At 38.0% G+C, this 21,497-nt stretch overlaps 1 protein-coding gene across 1 annotated transcript; it reads right to left on the minus strand.

Moving 5' to 3' along the window:
- Positions 1-3,973: 3,973 nt before the first annotated feature.
- Positions 3,974-20,591, minus strand: LOC145463172 (neuronal acetylcholine receptor subunit alpha-10-like). The gene is made up of 5 exons (XM_081446893.1): positions 20,356-20,591; positions 18,690-18,832; positions 17,651-17,695; positions 7,322-7,431; positions 3,974-5,587 (listed from the first exon to the last, which is right to left on the minus strand). Exons 1-5 carry the CDS (start codon positions 20,408-20,410, stop codon positions 4,288-4,290), a joined length of 1,653 nt encoding a protein of 550 aa, XP_081303019.1. The 5' UTR covers positions 20,411-20,591; the 3' UTR covers positions 3,974-4,287.
- Between the last annotated feature and the right edge of the window lie 906 nt (positions 20,592-21,497).

Genomic DNA, 21,497 nt, shown 5'->3' on the forward strand with positions numbered 1-21,497 from the left:
CTAATAACAACAACGATGCACTTGAATGGATAAACGTATACGTGATCCCAGATTGTTCTATCAGAAGCATAGTGACTCTCGGTGACCCTCGCGAGCTCGCAAAACCACTGACTCCGCTCACTTGCTTGAAATCGAAGAGAAACGTTTATGAAAAGTGACTGATAAAATTCAATTGACGCACCTGATTAACCCAAGCATATGTGGTGATGTACTGACTTCTCGCACTCTGTTGATAAGAAAACAAAAGCATGTGCTGTAAGACCTATTTTGTGCATAACGTGGTAAACACAAGTATTATAGCGAGAAAGGTTGTAAAAACTCACCACATCAAGAATATCAATAAGTTGAAAATCGAAGGTGACCGTCACTGGACCTGTTCCGGGTAGTCTTGGGTGCGTGTGTTTGTTGTATCCCTTGAAAAGCTCCTTGAGTAGTCTAGTCTCGTTCATCTCAAGTGCACCTTTTTGCTAACAAACAAAGAGATTACAGAGAATAAGTACCAAAGCCTTTTCAACTAAACTCCCGAAAACCTTCTGCGAATCTAGCTATCTCACACTCAAGCAGCTTCGTTTTATTCAATTCCTACTTGGAAAAAGTGGCTTGGATGGCAAAGCTACATTTGATTTTTCCAAAGCGCCGTAAAAGTTCTACACTCTTGAGTGGTTTACAACAAGACTGATCTATCGTCGGTGAATTCACTGCGCTCTTTCTTTTTCTTGCATGCACCAATTTTGTTCTACGGCTTTCTTTCATAGACGGGTTTACAAGACATACCATAATGAAAAGACTCAGTTACAAACATGATTCAGCTTGTCTGTTTGGTTGATTGTTCCTATCTTCTTCGTGATAAAAATGTTAAGTATTGTCACTAAATATCATTAGAGACCCCAGTCAACAGGAAAAAGGTGTACATTTTTAATTCCAGTAATGTGTTGTACAGCCATCACCGAGCGGAAACACGGGGCGACTAAGTCACAACAGCTGGCAACGGACTGTGGAAAGAGCGACGCGGGAGGAGTTTAAGAAGAAGCGCGTCGTCGAAAAAGAACATCGAAACCTAAACTTACAGTTTGGAATTTTATCGCTTATCATTAGAAGTTCCAAGACTGTCTTGAGAAAACAAACAGTTGTGTTGCACTATTTACAGACTAAGAAACTTGTCCTGTTGTTTTCTTGGCTTAACTTCCAGCTACTCATTTATCAAAAACGGTTTCTTCCACAGTTTCTTTTAAAGCGTTTGTGGTCTGATTCAGAACGGGTATTCTCTTGATTCCAGGCCGTAGTAGGGACAAAAATAACATACAATATCAAACACTCCTGTCACAAATGATCCTGACAAGTGAAACAAAATGGATACACGTACCTGTGGAATGTACGAGGCCAACGAAAAACAGTGTTACATGTAATCTCATTCTGCTCTTTGCTCCCGAAGGAATTTCCTTGGATTTCTTTTCATCGATTCGCGAACATTGTCTCAATCGGAAAGGAAAACATTGAGAAAGATAGTATAGTATATCGTTGGGCTATCTCCAGTCAGTTTCAGACGGCAGGAACAATTACGGTTAAGTGATCGAATGTGAGCTGTTTCACTCTTTAAGTTTTAATCTTGTTATGGTAGCAAAAACGACCATGTTATCATCACTTGAATTAAATTGAATGTTTAAAAAAATAAACAAAAAAGGATTGTAAAGAGGTTAAGATTAATTGTTTCAACACATGTATGGGAAATCATGACGAAGTACTGTTTCGCTGTGTTTGTTGTTCTGTTTGCGTTTGGCTCAGATCATTCTTTTCAAGTTGAAGCGTTTTTTAACTTCTCCTCAGAGTTCGACTTACTTTAGCTATGTATATGCTCTGTACGTATGGAGTTTGAACAGAGTGTTTTTGAAAAAATGAGAAAAATGTCCAACGCCGATATATTGACTTGAATCAGTCGATGATAATACCTTAATTTGCCGGCTTTATGGCAGAGCTGACAGGCAGTATGTAATGAGAGAGCTGACAGACAGTATTTAATGTGTCTCGTTAGTTTTGATACTATTAAGTGCGAGTTTGGCCGTTGTGCCTTCCCATCACACCTCGCGTGCCCTGAATGACTAGTATCCAATCTCTCCTCTACCGTAGTTTACAACATAGCACTATTGAGTTCGAGTCTGTGTAAGCTATTTGGTTAATAACGTCTTGGGCCGACATTGATCAATGTGCATACAGTTAGTCTCAGAAATATCAAGCCCGAAGAACGCTATTGTATCCATTTGTTCGTATAGTTTAAATTTTTACAGGAACCTGCTTCACAAGTGTTCAAATTAGTGTATAAGCGTTATATTTGAAAATATTGACATTTTATTTACGTATCAGTTTGAGAAAAGAGAACCCTTTTAGATCGGGATCGTGTCTCTAATGAAGAAATGACTATAGACTAAAGTTCTCAACAAAGGTGTTCTAAGCACTGTGAAAGAAATGCATAGCGCAAAACTGACGTGGAAACCTTCCAACTGCTCCTACTAACTGATTTGATGATGAAAATCGCAACACTTGGGTTCTTTAACGAGGATTTAAGGTGATTCGCTAGTAAAAGAACCCGCCATAGATTTCCCACGAAACTTGGTATGCTGTTGTCACAGGACAACGAGATATTAAAAACGTAGTAAAAAGAGGGGTCACCGTGCTTGTTTTCACGCTACAATGCTGACAAGTACGGTTATTTAGGTGACTTGGTAATCTCCGTGCGCAACAAATAAGTTCGATTATTTTTCAATGCAGCGTGTTATACCACACAGAGTTTGACTTTCTTTGATTATTTATTCATCTATGTCCCAGAAAAAAATGTCCTCAAATACCCTGCATTTTTTTTATCCTTTAAAGGAAACATAATTTGGACATGCGCTGTTGGGCCCGTTATGTCTCCCTCTGCAGTATTTATTTCATTTGCCAAAAAAGCAGCCATAGATTTGTGCTAATTTTTTTCTCAGTTATTGAGGATATTGTTCTTATTGAAATTATGGAATAACAAGTGGGGGTCACCGTGCTCGTTTAAGAGAAAAGGAGCATTTATTTCGCTATCGAGCTTAGTTTGAGGGAAATCTCTTACGTTTTGTCCGCGCACGGGCTCATGTGCGCGCGCTAATGACGCAACAATCGTGCGCAGTAGGGATGCGCAATGCAAAAATAAGGAATCACCTTAAGAAACACTGCATGATGCTGTAACGGTCAGAGAAACTGCCTAGCCGCGCCAGTAAGCAACTTTCACTTCCTATCAGAACCAACGTGATGGTATATGTGGTACCGTGAAAAATTAAACTGTATTGCAAAAACTGACACATATATAATCTCGTGGGGTGGTGATGGCTCAAAACAGTTCCCAGAGCTTTCCTAGACGTAGATTTTGATGACTGATTTATAACCACTCTTTATCAGTTGATGCTTCAATCATGGTGCCAAAAAAATGCCCAATCATTGGTGAACAAGTTGTTATCATTTTCGTAACACAGTATGTTACCATAACAACAGTATGACCACCTTGAGTTTAAACCTGGTTCTGAATCCCATTAATATATATATATATTTTTAATATTTTGCCAAAAGCTGCCTCTTATCCCGCTTATTAAAATTTGATAGTGAAAAAAAGGGTTTCTCCTTGCCTTGTTTGAAATAGATGCACTAAAAAGTAGAATTAAGGGTCTTGGAAAGTGCTGGAAACTGTTTACAGCCACCTTTAACAAAACTATTTATTTACAGAGCGAGGCAACTAAGGCCATAGATTATATCGCACTAACCCAATAGGAACTTAGTTTTATAGTAAGCTTAAGTTGTAATCAATAAAAAATGAATTTATGTAGCAACTCTGGTTGCGAAAAAAGTGTATCAGAAATTCTTTCAATGGGTATTTAAGTTAAATACAAATGACAGAAAAGAGCAACTTTCGAAAACAAAAAATTAAGAGATGCTACTAACAATACTAAGAAACCCAGGCCCTCTCTGTGACGTAATATACTGCACCCAGCATGCTTTAATAAATTATAATACAAAACTAGAGCTATTTTTGTATGAAGGGGTTGCCAAAAGATGACGAGCAGTAGATGAGGGCAGAAGAAGGAAATCATGATGCTGTTGAAATATTGATTTTGCATGCATCACGTATGACCTGTTTTGTCACCCTCTGTTTCAGAATTCATTCCAACACCTGTTATTCAGTCTTCTCCGCTGAGAAAAGCTTTGCTTGACGATTCATTAGTAAAGAAGAGCGTGGCAATTCTGATAATAGTTGCAAAGGAGCCTGTTTACAGTTTAGTAGAGTCGAAATCTCGGAGCACGCAGGAAGATTGTCAGGAGAGTAACGATGGAAACAATAATGGAAATGATTAAAAAGAGTCTGTCCAAGACACGCGCTGCCTTTATCCACTCCTTTTGATTCTTAAGCTTCTCTTCAGACCAGTCCAACATGTTGCCTCCAAAAGGCAATGAATCAATGGTCATTTGTTTCAAGAGTTGTGCTGTCGAAGGTCTCTTCTTTCCAGTTCGGTCGACTTTTTTGTCCCGGCTACGTAAATTTCCGTTCTTTTTTAGCTTTTTAAGCCAGTCCCTTTTGAGCCCACCGTTGTGGTTGCAATCATTTTTGGGAGAGACCGCATGATTGCAGAACGAGTGGTTCTCAGTTGTACCATTGGTTGTTGAATGCGCATGCGTGTGTGTAGCCCCAGACTCCTGTACGACCCACGTGTCCACGTGCGGGTCACGCCGCGGGCTCGTGTCCTTTGAACACTCGAGGACATCTTCCTCACAAGATGCTGCATCACTGCTGCTAAGATCGGCCTTAACTTCTAAATCGCTGCACCTCCGTCGCATAGCTGTGCTTCTTCGATGAATTTCGCTCCAATCCTTCGGTTTTTGGCAAGGAAACAGCAAGCGCGCAAGCCACCGCAGAATCACTTTTCTCATGGTCTTGGGCATTCTTCGTCTGTTGCGATGATAAAAGTTTAAAATAAGCGTCGTAACTGCTAGAGAAGCCCCGATTTCTAACATGGTTGCAAAGTAGAACTGCCCAAGCAGAGGAAAACCATATGATGGCATAAGCTCGGAACTGAGTTGTTGAAACACCGTCATGGCCAAAAGAACTGTGATACTCAGTCCAATGCGTTCACCGGACTCGGGTGGTAGAACAAACCCTAAAAATATCATGGAAGAGATCAGTGAGCATGGAATAATCAACTTTAGGATGTAATCCAGTGATTCCCGTCTGATATGCACATTTATTGACACATCCACAAACTCGTGCGGACAGCACTGATATTTCAGAGCGTTCCTCTTCACAGACAAATTCAGCAGTTGCCATTCGCCATTTTTGATGTAGTAGCTGTTGAGAGTGCTGCCGTTTTTCACTGCTAAATCGATCTTTGATTTATCGAAAGCCCAAGAGCCAAATTTGAGCAGACATTCCTGGTCATCGAAAGGAAAGTTTGTGACATCCACACTACAGATGCTCTTGAACATGGCGGGGTTTAACCACGTGTTGCTTCCATCGTACTGCACTGCTACATTAGTTGTATACGTGGTCCTACCACCTCCTATACGCTCCTCTTCATCTATGCTGTAATTAAAACAGAGAAAAGGAAGGCATACTAAATTTATGGATTGATTTTTTATACGCTCTTCTTAAGATGAGGCCCTTATGCCACTCGGCATTAAGAAGATGACCCATGTCTGGGTATAGGGATACCGCCAAGGATTTGAAATCCTGACCCTGTTTAGGACAAAAAATACTCTAAGAACCCTTCCCTGTGTAGGACAACACCCTCCATTTTAAGACCCTGTTTAGGACGAGAAAAGAAGGTCATGAAGTCCTTAGGCGACACAGTGACATCAGTTTCTGTCATCATGATATCAAACACAAAGAAACTAGACCGACTGCTACGATCTGGTCAATATGCGCTTGTTATGATGTTAATTAAATGGGAAAATAATTTAAATTAAAAGATACCGACAACAATAGCTTTACTCTTCCCCTGAAACGATCTGATGTTGACTGATGACCTTGTAAAGACCAATAACTTTCAGGAAAAGTCAAGAAGTTAAGCTGCTATTTACGGTTTGATTGGTTTTAATTGTTTTTCTTTAAGGAATTTTACAAAGAAGATGGATTTTGTGTGCCTCTCGCCTCCAAGCTAAATATAGGGAAGATTTACTGACCTGTAATTCTTGCCTTTCAATCGTTTTAAAACTGCATCACTTAGTTCAGTTTCAGTTCATTTCAGTTTTTTTATTGCACACTGTTTACAGACCTTGCACACTGTTTAAGATTTGGATTTCAGCTATTCATAAATATAATATCGTTTCGGAAAGCCAGCAGAAACTGATTTAAAAAATAGGGAGCCAGCGGCTACTGGAATTACAGTAGTGTTTATTTACTAAGGACGTTCAGGTGCAAGTACATAGTCACAATTGAGGCTTACGTACAATCACCTCGAAATATGGATGTATGAGCAATGAGCCAGTGCAATCTGGAGCTTGCACTAACAAAGCACTAAACTGATAGAACATGTAATTATTGGGATTTCAAACTAGAAAGAGGTTCTCCATTTGCCTACTTTATAGTATAGCCGAGTACTTTAGAGATTGCGTTTGTCGTGAATCAACTACTGCCAGCGGTCAGAGTTCACAATTTGGATCCGTTTAGTCGGATTCATTTTTCTGACGGCTTAGGTAACGTCTCAGACCGTTTTGAGTTCGTGTTAAATTAAAATTAACAATTGCAGACGGACCGGAGCAAATAGGAAAACCAGCTGGGAAAGATCGTCACCGACTTTCAGAAGTTATCAAGAAAAAAATTGATTGAATGAACTGGCTACTGTCTTAAAACTGTAGCAGTTGTCCATATACTTAGAGCGGCCCGACGAAGGACTTTGGCATTTCATTTATCATCTTATAGTTTGTCTGGTGACTGGTGATACTTATTTAAGCCTGAAGTGTTAACGAATAAGAGAGTCTATCTGCTACCCCTTCCAATCCAAATTATTTAAAAATATATAGAGCCTAAGTCAGTCAGTTAGTTACTTAACCAGTCAAGGTCAGTAAAAAATATATAACATATTTAGATTTACTTAACGATAACAAAGGAAACCACCAAAGAACAATCACCAAGGAGAGAGCTTTATGTTCAAGCAAATTCTCTGTTAAAAATAGTGTACCGCTAGTTGTGCGTGGAGACTGGTAAAGACTCGAAGTTTCAATGTCGATGACATTTGATGGAGGGGAACTTGAGGAGGTAATCCCCATAACTAGTGTAATCAAGTACCTTAGTCTTTTGACTGTAAGAATTACTTACTTGTTGTATAACAGTGTGTCTGGTACCCAAATGTCTTCAGGGGAAACGTGAATTTCCTGGATTCCCCCATAATCCTTTGGGTCCCATTTCAGCAGATTGTTCTTCCAGTACTAAAGAAAAATCCACAATTAGGTTACGTCATTCGCGCAGCTTCTAGAACATTTTTTGATTGAGCTTTGCTGTACATTCCAGCAATAGTAACTGTAATTGCTGCCAGCATAACACAGTCGAATCACGGAATAAACGAATCAATTAAAAAAAGCCATATAGCACGAAATGTCCATCAGTTAGTGTTAATACTGTAATCGTTTTTGTATCAACGAATAGTTTTTAAATGCCAGGATGATGTCTCTATCGATCGTGGCTCAGTGGAATACGCGGAGTGCGGAGTGCGGAGTGCAGAAAATGTGGAGTGTGGAAAATGAGGAGTGTAGAAAATGCGGAGTATGGAAAGTGCGGAATGTAGAATATGTGTAGAAAATTTCAATTTTCCATTTCAATTTCCCATTCCTCATTCCCATTTTAGTACTGTCCATGCTGAGTGTGGAAAACGAGGCGTGTGTAATTCCGTTATATTCTCATTGAAAGAGAATGGCCTCATCGGCCATTTTCGTCATTCCAACCATCGGCAGCAGCAGAACGTGGCATTCAGGTTTGTCGCCGCATTCGTATTACCTCGTGGCCTTGTCAACAAATGTTAAAAAGTGCTACGGATGCGGTGACATGTTCGCAGAAAAAATTCGTCAGCCACCACACAAAATCGTGGTCAAGCACGTGGATCGGCGTGTGGTAGGCAGGTACGACAACACAGGGGCGCTAGTGTACAGCACAGACAACACCTATCACCATCCCAACCCTGCGCATCTTAGGCGAGAAACCCCTGTTTTTGTCGGCCGTGTACTAATCGACCTCGGTACCTGCCAATCACTTGATGAAGGCCAGAGGGAAATGTTGAAAGAACACGGACTCGTTGTTAATATCGTTAATTCACAATAATGCTACATGCATTGATTTCAACTTTTAGCTACCAAAAACATTGTTCGATGTAGCCATGAAAGTGTAAGGATGCATCCCATTTTTAAAGAGAATGGATCGATTGTTAACACCGTGAATTCACAATAATGCTAAGCGAATTGATTTCAATCTTTTATTTATCTATTGGTTTCTGTTCTTTAGAGCTTCAAAGAAATATTGTTCGATTTAGCCATGAAAATGCGATGATGCGTCGCTTAAAAGAAAATCGACCGATTCTTAACATCGTTAATTCACAGTAATGCTACGCGCATTGAATTCGTATATTTACCTATTCTTTTGTTTTCTTTATAGCTAGAATTAATATTGTACGATTTAGCCATGAAAACACTGGAAAAGTTGAAAATTTACATGGACATGTCAATTTTAATTTACAGCATGTAAATATTGATTTACATTCTTTGTAAATTACAATTTACATGTTAGGGTTTTGTAAAATAAATTTACAGGAAATTTACAGCTTTTAGTACAGCATGTAAATGTTCTGTAAATAGTGATTTACATTGTCTTTGTCGACAATGATCATTTGAAGAACATGTAAAAACCTGTAAAATATTTTACGCACTTTTACAGTATCTGCCTCTGTAAAAAACATGTAAATTGCTTTGCTAAATCATGTAACAAACGTGTAAATAATTCAAGCGAATGCTGTAAAAAGTCTGGAAATGTTATGTTTGTAACCCTGTAAAAACCATGTAAATGAAAAAAGGGGGCCTGTAAGAAACATGTAAAAACCATGTAAATGAAAAAAGGGGGCCTGTAAGAAACATATAAAAACCATGTAAATGAAAAAAAGGGGGCCTGTAAGAAACATGTAAAAACAATGTAAATGAAAGAAAGGGAGCCTGTAAGAAACATGTAAAAGCCATGTAAATGGAAAACCTAGAAGTTGCACGGGTGCAGTGGGGGGCTGTAAATAGCCTGTTAAAAACATGTAAATTAAAAAGGGGGACCTTGCAAAGGCTGTGAAAACAATTTAAATGAGATAATGGGAGCTTTTCGAAAAACTGTTAAGACAACGTTAATGTAAAATGGAGACTCTTAGAAAAAAAATCTAAATTTAAGAGAAGGGCTGCCTAAACCCTGCAAAAACCATGTAACCGAAAAGGGGGCTTATTTAATATAACTCTGGTGTAACGGTTCAACCAACGAAGACTGTTGAAATGATGTAAATTCCAAGTTACCGACAGGTTCGCTATCCTCTTGTAAACGGTTGGTTGGATTTTGCAAGGAAATAAATGAAAAGTTAGACCGGCCAGGTTAAACTTGGGGGGACGGGGGGGAGAGAGAGGAAGGGTTGTCTCGGGTAACCGAGAACATATAAATGGAACCTTTTAAAGGCGTGTAAAGTTAAAATGTAACACCGCCCTAAAGCTCCGTAAACCTCCGTGAAGCCTCCATTAAGGTGCCTTTTACGTTGAAGCATTTGAACCTCTCTAAAATCCAAGTGTGTGCTATAGTGTGCTTTAAATTGAATTTGGGTTAGAAGGTATGCACCAAACTAAATCGCTGCATTGATCGACACCGCACTAGGCTGTCTTCTTGTGAACTTTCCGCGCATCCACAACGACAAAATAAAACTAGAATTGTTACTGCACATGCACGCGTCCCAAGCTTACGTCTCTAGAAAAGAGAAAAATTAATTCTCGGACACGTACGTATTTATTCATGAAGGACCATGAAAGCGTCACGTGTTGTATGAGTTCAAGACGGAAAGAGCCCCGGTGACCGAGTTTGAACTGACGCGAGTTAGGTTAGGCAGGGAACCATAAGGGACACGGCCGGCCCAACGACCGTTTTCTCTCGAATGCTTTGAAACGCTGTTTTAGGCTATCTGGTGTACTTTCAAAGCTCTGTAGGTTAATTTTAGGTTGCGCAAAAAAAAAAAATTATCTGTTCGGTTATTCTAGGGGAGCTTGTGTATCTCGCACTTATTAGGGCTTTTTTGTCCATTTCCCGAAAACGTTAGGACTTATCGCCTTTCCGAAAATGATAGCTGACTTTTTTTCGGTACCCAAAATGACATTTTGTTTCTTTTTGTTTGTTTGTTCGTTTGTTTGTTTGTTTTTTGGTGATTTCTACCGTTTTGTGCTTTCATTGCCATCACTGTTATCCCAGTCCCTTTATAAGAGCATGCCAGCCCTGTGAGTGCCCGATCACCAACAAACAGGAATCAGCGGTCTTCATGATAGGTACCAGGTCCTCTCGGTTCTCCCGCTATGTTTGGCAGTTCGTTGGAACTTGAATCGAACTCGAGCTCTGTTTTAGCGGGCCAAAATCCACTCTACCTTCGCTTCGTCATCGTGCACGGTTTCAAGGCAAAGTTTTCCGTTACGCAGAAGCTGAAGATAACGATTACAGGCAACAACAACAACGGGTAAGCAAGTTTTGCATAAATTGAACGAGTAGAGTAAAGTAACGTCAAGATACGTATCCATTTCGTTTTGCCTTTGGTTGTGAATGTGTCATTATCAAGGAGAAGTTACATTGCTTGTGGAATCGACTTTGTTGAGGTTTACTTGCTGTGCATAAAGGGCTTTATTATCTGTTCTTATCTGTTCTCGATAACCGAGTAAGAGCATGCGACATTTGTTATTGGCTTATATGCACCTTATGATTCCTTCTGATGCATGCTCTTGTAAGGTTATGTTGCCCTCTGATGTGAATGCTAGTAAGCTAAAATGTAATGTGCCATCTTCAGCAGAGAAATTTCTCTTATGCTAGTGTAAGTATTCTGAAGTTACTCAAGTGTCTACAGTTGTACCTACATGCAAGTTACAATATGCTACACAACTGTTCATGGACATTGCACCCACTGGTGCTGATAGTAAGTTAAATGTTGTGAAATTTTCTTTCACAAAAAAAAAACACTACGATACTTTATAAAGAGGTATACATGTACTTCAAACTGTCATGAAAACTACACAGGACTTGAAAAAAAAAAGGAAGAGTAACTTCCCCAGGCAGGAAAATCTACTTGTCTTGGACGACACAGTATAGTCAATCGATTATTTCATAACAATCAATAGGAATTAGTCAATGATATCAGAAATCAATAAAAGGATTCGTCATGAGTAATCGATTGTGATCAAATTTTCAATAAACATTATCAATTTTGCTGATACTAGCATATCTTCTAAGCAACATTTAATAAGAAAGAAATGAACAAAAGATATAAAGTGAAATATGAAATCATGAATACAATTGCATAAAAACATAACATTGTATCTTGTAAAAAGAATATTTTGCTGGCATACATGTATCGGGGACTATGTTTTGGGGATCTTTGGTAGTGCCTTTGAAATCTACATAAAAAAGTTACAATCAAACATTGTGTTGAGGGACACAATTTTTCTACAGTTTATGTGAACTAACAAAGAGAGGCCAACTTTCAATTGATTCTCTAATGACTGATAAATTTGGTAAAATGAAATTGATAACTTGAAACTTCTCTAGCATGTGAGTATGAATTTCTTTCAATTGATTGATAGCACTGATGACACTTACATTAATTTCAATTTATTGATTTATATCAATTTATGGATCAATTTCAATCGATTGCCTTACCCTGGGATGACCAGACAGCATTTTAGAGACCTGTTACAGCTGTACATTTTACTTGTACAAAATTGGGCTCTTACCAAATACATGCAGGTTTTATCTGTCATGCATCTGTTCATTCATCTGTCGCAGGGCAGGAAAAAAAATTGTACGTCACTTGCCCAGTGGGCCAGTCAATTTCAGTTTTCACTTGCCCCCATTTAAATATTAGTTGCCAGTGTGGTGGCCAGTAAGGAAATCAGAGGACAAATGCGAATGAGGTACGCTTGGATTCCTAACTAATTCTTGCTTTCAACCTAATAATTAACTAATCTTTAGGTCTTAAGTTTTGAAATGGAATGACTGGAAATTACAATTTATCAAGCTGGCATTTTTTGTCAGACTCACAAGACTACTGAGGCTACATTGTAATATCACCTGCCCACCGGGCCACTGAACTTCTATTTTCGTTTGCCCAAGAGCAAAATTTACTTGGCTGAGGAAATCAGGCCTGGTTTTTTCCTGCCCTGAGTAGATCACAGATAACACCAAAATGTGGTAAAAACAAAAAATATTCACATAAGCCATTACCAGAGTGTGTCACAGAATCTGTGAATTTTTCAGGCGTGTGTCACTATGTTCTTACCACATTTTGATGTCTTCTGTGATCTATTACTGAACAGATGCGTGACAACGTAGAATCTATCTGCTTCATAATACATAACAAAGAAACAAAAACAAACATTTATGACATCAGCTGTACCTTTGTCCACCAATAGAGCATAAGTGCGTGTAAGAAACAATCAAATTGTGCCTGCAAATAACTTGACTTATTATTTAAACATTGTTTGATAGGAGTTTGATTTATTGTGCATGAATATTACAATGTAGAAGATAGTGAACATTGAATATTTACTGCCACACATTTTGAGTTTAGTTCTTCTACATCCTCTGACATTCAGTGCCTTCCAATCAGAGATGCAAAGTTTTTGTCACACAATAGCTACAGATGTAGATGTAAGATCTGTTTGATTGATGAACATTCAAGGCTCAAAATAATGGCCGGTCAACGGGCAATGTCTGGCCAGAATGGTGACTTGACTGGCCAAAAACTTCACTCGCCGGTCATGTTGACCAGTCATGTCATGTTGAGACGGTCACGTTGTTCATTCTTGAATAAACAATCAAATCTCCAACTGTAAATCTGAGAGTTTTTAATCTCTTTTTTATTATGACCTCTAATGAAAACATACACCAATGCATACATGTATCTGTTCGAACTGCTAAAGACCATTCGCTTGCTGTTTGTCATGTATTCAAGATCGATAGGAATGCCATTCGAGTGACTGGGGTTAAATCCGTTCGGAAAAATATTAAGCCAATTTTTAAACGGTCTAGCAGTGACTGGAACAAACAAACTATATTTGTGGGTTTAATTTGGCTCACATTACATGTACTTGATTTTTGCATAAATATCATGACCGGTCAGAAACAAGACGTGACCGAGCTAAAATTACTTTGGCCAGTCAACATGACCGGCTACAGTCTGATTTCAAAGGTCACAGTATAAATTGGAATGATAAGAAACAAAATAATAACTCCAATGTAAAATTTACTGATTGATATCATACACAGAATTTGCTGATTCATACTCAGACATAACTTATCTTATTTAACGAAATGTTTTATGTTACTTGTAGGATGAAGTAAAATTGAGAGTGGTCAATACATGCATACTCCTTGGCATTGATGCTTGATCAGGAAAAAATCAGCCACTGAGAAGTCTACAGTACTTATGACTCTATAAGGGGTCCAAGGCCCATTTCTTGAAGGCCCTGGAAACTTTTCGGGCCCAGAAAGCTATCTTTAATTGAGCTGTGTCTAAAAACTAAGAGTTGTATATGCCTGAAACTTCTTGTGTGAAGGAAACCTCTGTTCATATTGAGAATAAGCGATTAAAACAGCTCTGTAAGCAGAAGGTTTCGGATTTTGGTAAGGCTTTCTGGGTGTGAAAACTTTTTGGGACCTTCGAGAAATGGGCCTCTGGTGCATCACAATCTAACATGGTGACCTTCAACACTTTGATATGCTCTGGCAGCTTTCTGGCATAAATTCAACCACTTTAAACATTTTTTTTAATGCTTTGAAGTATCACTTACACTGTACCTGTGTTAGTGAATTAGCATCAAATTTAAATATCGTAGATTGCTAGGTCGATACTTATTGTTCAATACAGCAGCTATAAGATTTCATCATAAAAAGCAAAGGCTATGTTTACAAACATGTAGTACCAGAACAATAATTTATTAACTTATGATGTGTTATGGGAACTATGGTACTAGATACGCCTTTCAATTTCAACAGGCCCCTATGAATTTTTTCTTTACAGTACAGTTTTTTTTTATCACAAAAAGAAAAAGTAAAATTTTGAATATTGTTTACAGTGAATGTTTTGTCAGGGGTCCAAAATGTTTGTACTGTTTGGATTCCGTACAGTTTTGGAAAAAGAAGGAAACTGTGACTTTATAAACATAGCCTAAAAGATGTCAGAAGCCTTGTTTTATGTTATGCAATGTAGTATTCCTTTGGCATGAATGTTTTTATGATGAATTTAAAATGTCAATCTCTATCTTGTGGTAAAGGTTTTTTCTCCCTATTTTCTGTTATTTCAAAAGAACAATTCACTCTATGAAAAAAGTTGATCAATACTTCACACTTACGCTGCAGTAATTTTAATAATAAGGTAAAGGTAAAGTCTGCATATGAGCTACGTGGCCCAACAGGCTGGAGCTTATCCCGCTACCTGTAGCAGGAAGTGACTAGGACTATTTCTATTCCCCCTTGATGAGATGCCAGTCCATTGCAGGGTTACCCCACCATTAAATTCGCTGCTACCCACTTATACACCTGGGTGGAGAGGCACTGAGAGTAAAGTGTGTTGCCCAACAACACAACAGAATGTACCCACCTAGAGCTTGAACCCGAATCGCTTGATTAGGAGTTGAGCGCACTACATGTAACTACGAGGCCATCGTGCCTCCCCCATTTTTCATTATTAAGGCTAATTTAATCCTACATTAATTACTTAGTAAGAAAAAACAGTTTATTCATTCATTTTATGACAAAGGTGTTATCATTATGTTACATTTGACTTTGTGGATTTAGTATATATTTAAGACAGGTATCCATTCGCAAACAATTTTAATTTAGTAATACACCTAAATTGCAAAATTTTTACTAGTTGTAGCTGACAACAGTATAGTTCTTAATCATTTTATTATTTAGGAATTAAATAGAGCTGAATATGACATGGTTTCGCACAATCTTGAAAAGGTCTTGAATTTTAGTAGTCTTCTTGAAAAGTGCTTGAATTCGGTTAAAGGAGCTCAGTCATGGTATTTTAAAATATTTTGGCCATGCACAAAATTACATTTAAGTCGTCTTGTTATGGATAGATAGAAAAGAAAACATGTTTTATTTGTTGCAATGTATACATTGTACACCTTATTCATGGCATATAAAAACTATTTGAATTTTACTAAGTTTGTTCTGATTGCAATAAATTTCTGATTCTGTATAAATTTGGATATTTTCTACTATTACGATTAAGGTCAACAGATTTGATTACAATAAAACAGTACATTCCAGGCATTTTTCTTCAAGTTATTATTTACAAGTCATTTATCGTACAGGGTTTCTGCCTCCTTTTTCGATTTCCATGTTATTTACAGGCTCCCTTTTTCCATTTCCAGGTTATTTACATGCTCCCTTTTTCAATTTACAGATTATTTGCAGGCTTCCTTTTTCAATTTACAGGTTATTTACAGGCTGTCTTTTTCGATTTCCATGTTATTTACAGGCTCCCTTTTTCGATTTACATGCTATTTACAGGCTCCCTTTTTCGATTTCCATGTTATTTACAGGCTCCCTTTTTCGATTTACATGTTATTTACAGGCTCCCTTTTTCGATTTTCGTGTTATTTACAGGCTCCCCTTTTCCATTTACATGTTATTTACAGGCTCCCTTTTTCGATTTACATGTTATTTACAGGCTCCCTTCTTCGATTTACATGTAGTTTACAGGCTCCCTTTTTCGATTTACATGTTATTTACAGGCTCCCTTTTTTGATTTACGTGTTATTTACAGGCTCCCTTTGTCGATTTACATGTTCTTTATGGGCTCCCCTTTGCCATTTACATGTTATTTACAGGCTCCCTTTTTCGATTTCCATGTTATTTACAGGCTCCCTTTTTCGATTTACATGTTATTTACAGGCTCCCTTCTTCGATTTACATGTTGTTTACAGGCTCCCTTTTTCGATTTACATGTTATTTACAGGCTCCCTTTTTTGATTTACGTGTTATTTACAGGTTCCCTTTGTCGATTTACATGTTCTTTATGGGCTCCTTTTTTGATTTCCATGTTATTTACAAACTCCTTTTTTCGATTTACACGTTATTTACAGGCTCCCTTTTTCGATTTACATGTTATTTACAGGCTCCCTTCTTCGATTTACATGTTATTTACAGGCTCCTGTTTTCATTTTCCATGTTATTTACAGCCTCCCTTTTTTTTATTTACATGTTGTTTACAGCCTCCTCTTTTTTATTTACATGTTATTTACAGTATTATGGCACCCTCCCTGTATTAAATTTACATGTTATTTACGGGTTTCCAGGTTGAATCACAAGAAATTTACAGGCTATTTACAGTATTTGCAGGAACAGTTTACATGTTATTTACATGATCTTAGCCCTTTGCTTTGAAACATTTACAGTGTTTTCTTCATCATTTACATGTTTCACTTAAAATATTTACATGTTATTTACATGAAACCTCCAAAACATGTAAAAGGGGAAAAATCATGTAAATTATTCTTTACAGTCTTTTTTTGATTATTTACATGTTAATTACATGTTATTTACATACTCTGTAAATTTTCAACTTTTCCAGTGAAATGAAGGGATACATCCCGCTTTTAAAGAGAATGGATCGATTGTTAACATTGTTAATTCACAATAATGCTACGCGCATTGATTTCTTTAATTTACACGCATGTGTCACGATATTATAAAATACTCTTTCAATGAGAATATAACGGAATTAAAGATTATTTGTTAATTTTCATATTACGCACGCCTCGTTTTCCACACTCAGCATGGACATTACGTGGAATTTCCATGGAAATATAAATGGAAAATTGAAATTTTCTACACATTTTCTACACTCCGCACTTTCCACACTCCGCATTTTCCACACTCCTCATTTTCCACACTTCGCATTTTCTACACTCCGCATTTTCCACCCTCCTCATTTTCCACACTCCTCATTTTCTGCACTCCAACTCCGCACTCCGCACTCCGCGTATTCCACCGAACCATCGATAGTTGGTAAAGATAACAAAGTTATAATCCCCAGAGTATCAGAGGATATCTCGGAATTTCAGTTCTGTTTAAACTTTCAATGACTCGCCTTTCGAGTTCGGCCTCTCGTCACAAAGACGAACTTCTCAAGGAAACAAAAATTTTAGACTTCTCTTTCGATATGTCTGATGTCTTAATACCATGATCTTAATGGCGGTTTTTGGAGTCTGTAACACATTTTGATCTACATTTTGAAATTAAAACGAGTTCGCCAAGGACAAGAAAGCCGACAGCATTGACTTTGATTGTTTGGTTGTGCAAACTTCAGTCACGATCAATTATGGTAACTATAAATTTCTTTAGGCGTACGGGAACGAAGCCCAGTTGACTGACCTGGTTCACCCACGCATAGGTGATGATGTACTGACTTCTCGCGCTCTGTTGATAAGAAATCAGGAGTCAGTCAGAATCCGCCCTTAGGACAGGTTTCACAAGGGCTAGGTATGACAGCAGACAGCCTGCATGTGCGACAAGCTTGCCCGTACGGAAGGAAAAATTTCTCTGCATTCTGGACGCGCTCAAATTGGGGTAGGAATTGTACAGCAACGCTTGCTAGGCAAGCTAGAATCAAGTCAAACTTTCGCTCTCATCTGAACTTTTCATCAAAGTGCAAGGAGGGGATTTTGCTAGTTCACTGGGTTTATGATCTTAGTAAACTTTCGACTCCCGCATATGAAAGTCGATAAGTATTGATTGGGAGAAGATCTAGATCCTCTGATCACAGCACATCGCCAAAGTTGCTAAACCCTTGCCGAAACTCCATGATGTTAGAATGCGTCACATTTGTTACAAAATAAAGACCACCATGCCCTAAACAATGTTGCAAGATAAGTAGTAACAAGATCGAGGTACTGAGTTTTGACGCCCCACAACTTGTAGTTACAGTAGGAGAGAGTGCGTTACTACTGAAATACGTTGGTCAAGGTGTGATCAGGGTTGAAATCAGTTTGATTCAGCCTCGATTATTTGTAATCGTGTAATTTTTGCCAGAATTTCTTCATCTCTCTTTCTCGCATCTCTCACAATTCATTTAATCCAAATGACGGTTGCCCTAATCTTTACATTGGCAAGAATGTACGTTTAGCACTGTTCTGTAAGTGAGAGTCTCTATGTACCCAATGCATATGTCGCTACTGAAATTCCCACCACGCTTTCAAGCCTGGTCTTTCCCTTCCGCCACCACCTCTAACCATTTTACAAAGAGAAACTCCTCATAGACAAAATTTATATTACACCTCTTAATATACAGTCTGTATGGGTACTGGGCGTATAAGTGATAAACATGGTGCAGATTAATACATATTGCATGAAAAACACGCGACTCTACCAGTATATAAACAGACGTGGTTAATTAAAGGTTGTAAAATCTCACCACATCAAGAATACGTATGAGTTGAAAATCAAAAGTGACCGTCACTGGACCTGTCCCGGGTAGTCTGGGGTGCGTGTGTTTGTTGTATCCTTTGAACAGCTCCTTGTGTAGTCTAGTTTCGTTTACTTCCAGTGCAGCTTTCACTAACAAAGACCAAAGACAAGATGACAAAGAATATAACAGCCCTCAAACTTTTAAAATTAAACTTCGAAAATCGGCTAGGAAACTGGTGAACCCATAACTCGCTAATCATGTTGACACAATCAAGATGGCACTAAGATGATCAGATGGCAAAACATAACTTAATAAAGTGGATAAAGGTTACATATGCAGTGGAACTTCGACTTAACCGACTTCTATATAACGAAGTCCTCGGCATAATGAACCATATTCCTCCCCCCAGTAATAGTAAAATATATCAGTGTATTGTAAAAAGAACCTCGATACAACGAAGCCTCATTATAGCGAACATATTTTGCCAGTTCCATGGCCCTTCGTTGTATCGAGGTTCCAGTGTACTACGTTTTAATGTCTTGGTTAGAGAATTCACGTGTTGAAATCATTAACAGTAAAACTATGGAGTACGTGAGCTGACTTTAAAAATTGTTTACCACTGGATCCATCTCGATTTGGTACAGTTGATACTTAATTTTAACGTTTAACCACATATTAATATAACTGACGACGAGTCATTAAATTAAAAAAACAAATTAAGAACAAATAAAGCTCTAAAACCACTTTAATAACCGCTAGATGCTTAGCTATTACTTAACAATTATTCCATGAAACCGCGTTGGATATGAAGTGATAAATAACCAACGAGCGCGTAGCGCGAGTTGGTTATGATCACTTCATATCCAACAAGGTCGAATGGAATAATTGTTTTAGTATATTCTTAATCGGGTTTTTGCCGCCGATTTTTATTTCAACAATTTTACAGAGCGGAAAATTTTTAAACTTGGCGCACTGTTTTCCATATAAGGTAAAACTCCGACTAATGGCTCATAGTCGGAGTTTTTGAGCCAATCAGAGAGCTAGAAATGCAATAGTCGGAGCTGAGAATATACTAAAACTAAATATTCTCTAGTATATTTTCAGTTTGTCTGTTGCATATTAATCGCGTCATGAAGAAATATATTTTACGTGACTCTTTGAGGAAGGCGTTCGGTTAATCCGCTGAAGGATTAACCGAACCCTTTTAATGAAAATATCGGAAAAAAACCTTGTAAACATGGTCCAGCTTGTCTGTTTTGTTTATTCTATATATTTTCTGCGCGATGAAAAACATGTAGTTTTTGTCAGTAAACGCCGTGAGTCCGTGGGAACCAGTTGAAATGAAAGTCTCCGGCGTTAACGAGGGTGTATTTTTTTTTTTAAAGAAAAGGAAAAAACATCGTAAATTTTGAATGTTTTATTGACTACCTTAACAAGTATTATTATATTGATGCGAGTCATGTTAGGATCCCTCGATTTGAAAAGCAAGGAACCATTGCATTACAATAATTACAAAGAATCTAAGTTGGATGATTGAAGGATAAATAAATACGTTAAGATTTATGGGCTTTGCCTGTTTCTGTATTTTGCTGTATCTGAGGCTAAAACAGGGTAAAACCATGAAGTTTTCCAAGCCCTTCCCTCACTAAAATGAAAGTAAAATGTTCCTTACCTGTGGAATGTAGGAAGCAAATGAAAATGAAAAACACCAACACATATAACCTCATTCTGCTCTGCTCTTCGTCAAAGAAATGCTTTCGATTACTTTTTCACTGACTTGCGATGCTGGCCTCAGGCAGAAAGGAAGACTAATAGAAAAACGGACGTCGTCACTCTATTCAGCCCCAGACGGTGTCAACAGTTGTAAATGTTATTAAAGTGGCTATGGACTATTTTAAACCAGTTTAACAGCCTGTTAAAGATATAAAAATCGGTAAACTTCAGGGGCGATACAGTCTTCACCTGAAACCAATTAAATGCATACAAAAATAACCGCCTTTGGTTACAAAGCAAGATTCTAACGAGGGTAGCATTAATTAAGTAGTTTACCTTATGCAGGTAAATATGGAACACCACTGTTTCGTCGGCGTTATTGGCAACACTCCACTAAAAAAGCTTTTGTTTGTTTTAGTTACGAAAAGAAGAAGTGTTATAGTTCTGCTTGACTTAGCTTAGGGCATTTCTTTGCTGTGGAACGTTAACTTTTTACGTTCTCTACAGGCTCAAATGATTATTTTAATGAGTATGCTGTGATCATAGAGCTCAGAGAAAACCTCTCGAACGTCAATCGATCATTTTGTTCAATTCCGGTTCTGTAATCCCTTAATTTGCTCGTCTTATTGCAGCGCTGACACACAGGACGTCGGTGTGTTTTAACTATGTATACTTCGGTGACAATTCGGTCAACAGTGCAGTAATATACATAATGCGGACACTTAATGAACAAGCCCGGGTTGTTCGAAAGGTGGATAACACAATCCACCGGATAAATCGCTTTTTGATAACGATGTGTTTTGTTAACGATAGTGATCTATCCGGTGGATAGCGTGATCCAGCCGCTAGTTTCCTTTATGGAGCGAACTCTAGTTTACTGCTTGAGATAGGTAATGGCTTGATGGAATTATTCTTATTTCCCCCGTCGGTGGATCTATAAAACCCCGAGGGTGCAGTCTGAGTGAAACTACCATTATCACAGATGTTGTTCCAGTATAAAACGTGTTTTGTAGAAGTAAATTTACGTTAGCTGCGTTTCAGCGAAGTGTCCGAAAATTTTGTCCGAAATACGTCCAAAGTGAGATAAAAAAAATATCCGAA

This window comes from Orbicella franksi, chromosome 12, assembly GCF_964199315.1.
Source record: "Orbicella franksi chromosome 12, jaOrbFran1.1, whole genome shotgun sequence".
NCBI lineage: Eukaryota > Metazoa > Cnidaria > Anthozoa > Scleractinia > Merulinidae > Orbicella > Orbicella franksi.